This window comes from Arvicanthis niloticus, chromosome 18, assembly GCF_011762505.2.
Source record: "Arvicanthis niloticus isolate mArvNil1 chromosome 18, mArvNil1.pat.X, whole genome shotgun sequence".
Lineage (NCBI taxonomy): Eukaryota > Metazoa > Chordata > Mammalia > Rodentia > Muridae > Arvicanthis > Arvicanthis niloticus.
In genome coordinates, this window is record NC_047675.1 from 30,930,341 (window position 1) to 30,932,747 (window position 2,407).

Here is a 2,407-nt window from a genome sequence, read left to right on the forward strand (position 1 = left end):
TGAATATAAATTAAGGGTTTATTACAAAATAAAAAGTGTTAAGTTTCTCCTTGTCAGTGATTCAAGAAAACAAAGCCATGAGCCCTTGGTGGAGCTGAGGCCAGGACACCCGTGTGCAGACTAGTGGTCAAAAGCCAGGTTCACGAGCGGGCTGACAGACACTGATTAACAACCTCTAGCAGGTGCGTATTCTCCAGGGCAGCTGCCACTCGCTCCTTATCTGCAAGTTGTTTGTTCACTAGGTAGGAAAGAAGGGTGGAAAAACTGGGTTAAAACAACTCGGGCCAGGCTGCTAGCCTCAGTACACATTATGTTTCTACCAGTAAAGTTCTCTCCTGACTCAGGACTCCAAGCCTTGATCAGGCTATGTTCATCGCCTGTGCACATAACTAACTTCTTCATTAGGAATACCCGTCACCAATAGGGCCTGCTCATGTCTGCCTCCCGTATTTCCTGAAGCCCAACCCAATGTCCCTGTGTAGTGGAGGACTACGGGAGAAAGGGTCATGGGAAGCAGGAAACTTAAGTCAGGCCAGCTTTGGTCTAGGCTGTAGTCTGGCCATTATATTCACTTAGTCCCCTGGTCCTAATCTTGCCCCATAAACTGGCAAAGGAGAAGCCTCACACAGTTTGGGGCCCACCAGACCACACTAACCTGCATGCTCCGAGGCGTGGGTCCCGGGTGTAATGTGCACATCCATCTGCGGGAAAGACAACATGGGCCTGAGCACTTACCGGTCCACTTCTTTTGGACACCACCTCCCTACCATCCTTCCTCCCAATCACTCCTCTCGATTCTGGCTCTTCCATCCCACCCCCCAGCCCACCCGCAGCCAATCCACTTCTACCCCAGGGCCTAGTCAGCGACTATTGATTTCAAGGTCTTCCGGTGCCTCGATCACGCCCATTCACTCACCCGTTCCTTGATGCCCTTTGTGCCACGCTCCTACTTTCTCTAGGATTTCCAATATTTTTGTCACATCAACTTGGAGTTTCCTCGAGGTTCAACTCTGCGAGTTCGGATCCTTCCGATCTCCACCCTGATGTCCCCTCTCCCCAGTAGTTGTTTCACCTTTGGGGCACGACTCCAACTGACCTTGAACCGCTGGGGAAGGGATCGCAGAAGCTTGACTTTGATGGAAAGGCCAATAAGCGTGGCCATGCTGCAGTGTGGGATGGTGGGCGTGAAGGCCACTGCTACTGTGCTCTCCGGGTCGCTAACCTGGGTTGATAAGGGAGATCAGATCGCAAGGATCACACGACAACAACGGCCCCTAGCCCAAAGACACTCTCTTTAGTTGATTGATTTGGGGAAGTCACCCAACTTTTATGGGCTCCATAAACATCAACATTCATAAACTAGAAAAACAACCACGCCTCCCACAGATCCTCTTAGGTGCTTGTGAACGGAGAACACCGGCCTCTGATGTACATTGGTACTTTTTTGATAACTTGAGCAAACTACTCACCTGAATCCGAACTTGCTCTACTACGTTCAATTCCTCCAGTGTCAGTGGATGCTCCGGGTCATTAATGGAGCGAATAAGATGTGCCAAGTGAAGGAAAAGGGACTCTAAGTTTTGGCCCACTCAAAATCTCCGCAGGCACACCTAACCGGGACACCCCTCCACTAGCGTGCTGCACATCGCTTCTTCCCGATACCCCAAGCTCCCACCGTCCCTCCAGCGCCCAGCAGCGACGGATATCGAAGATCTCCCGGGCGTCGATGCTGTCGGGCACGTCCTCATCTTCCTCGCCCGCCGTCACTGGCCGCTCCCCGGAACGCTCATAGATGAGGGGGTTGGCATTCTCTAGGAGCCCACCGCCGCCACCGCCGCCGCCCACCATCCCGGAACCGCGGTTCCCACAACCCCCTGGTGGTGTGTACTTCCGCTCCTACGGCGCACTTCCTGGGAACGAGGAGAGGGCGTGGTGTGGCTACGGGGTCGCGCAAGGGACATGCCACACTCTCGGGATTCGGCTGGTAGTTTGCTAGAAGCGGTATATTTGTCGTGCGGCTTCTCCGAAGGCTGGGAAATGCTGGTAGCTCTCGCCAGGGCATCCGAAGGGTCGCCCGCGGCTCTTAGCCGTGCGATCATTGGGAACGCAGAAAGCCAACACCGTTTGACAAGGGCGCTAAAGGCCCCTTGACATTGAACCCACACGACCTCTTTCAGGAGGCTAAGCTGAAAGGGCATTCGGACGCTCACTCTCGCTGTCACGCTGTCGTGGAACCGTAGATCGAATGGCTACACTGTTTTCCCCCAGTAGGGATAGGCAGCACAAGTTACATGCTTGTTAAGCAGATAAGCGGTCCTAAACTCCACTGAAAAAGAAAGGTCTACAGGGCATGGGTGTCATTAAAAAGCCTCTCAGACCAGGAAATAAAATGGATAAGATGGTGTAT

General features: G+C 53.0%; 1 protein-coding gene across 1 annotated transcript; it reads right to left on the reverse strand.

The window, feature by feature from the left end:
* Ciao2b (cytosolic iron-sulfur assembly component 2B) lies at positions 1-1,901 on the reverse strand. The gene is made up of 5 exons (XM_076915729.1): positions 1,705-1,901; positions 1,470-1,547; positions 1,097-1,222; positions 656-701; positions 1-238 (listed from the first exon to the last, which is right to left on the reverse strand). The coding sequence occupies exons 1-5, from the start codon at positions 1,846-1,848 to the stop codon at positions 141-143; spliced, it is 492 nt and encodes a 163-aa protein (XP_076771844.1). The 5' UTR covers positions 1,849-1,901; the 3' UTR covers positions 1-140.
* Between the last annotated feature and the right edge of the window lie 506 nt (positions 1,902-2,407).

Bases quoted from the DNA above. Each gene is read 5' to 3' on its own strand.
- Ciao2b (XM_076915729.1), bottom strand. From the start codon at position 1,848: ATGGTGGGCGGCGGCGGTGGCGGCGGTGGGCTCCTAGAGAATGCCAAC. The intron at 702-1,096 runs GTCAGTTGGAGT...TCTTTCCCGCAG, and splicing joins CCCTTCCCCAGCGGTTCAAG to ATGGATGTGCACATTACACC. The intron at 239-655 runs GTTAGTGTGGTC...TTTCCTACCTAG, and splicing joins CCACGCCTCGGAGCATGCAG to TGAACAAACAACTTGCAGAT.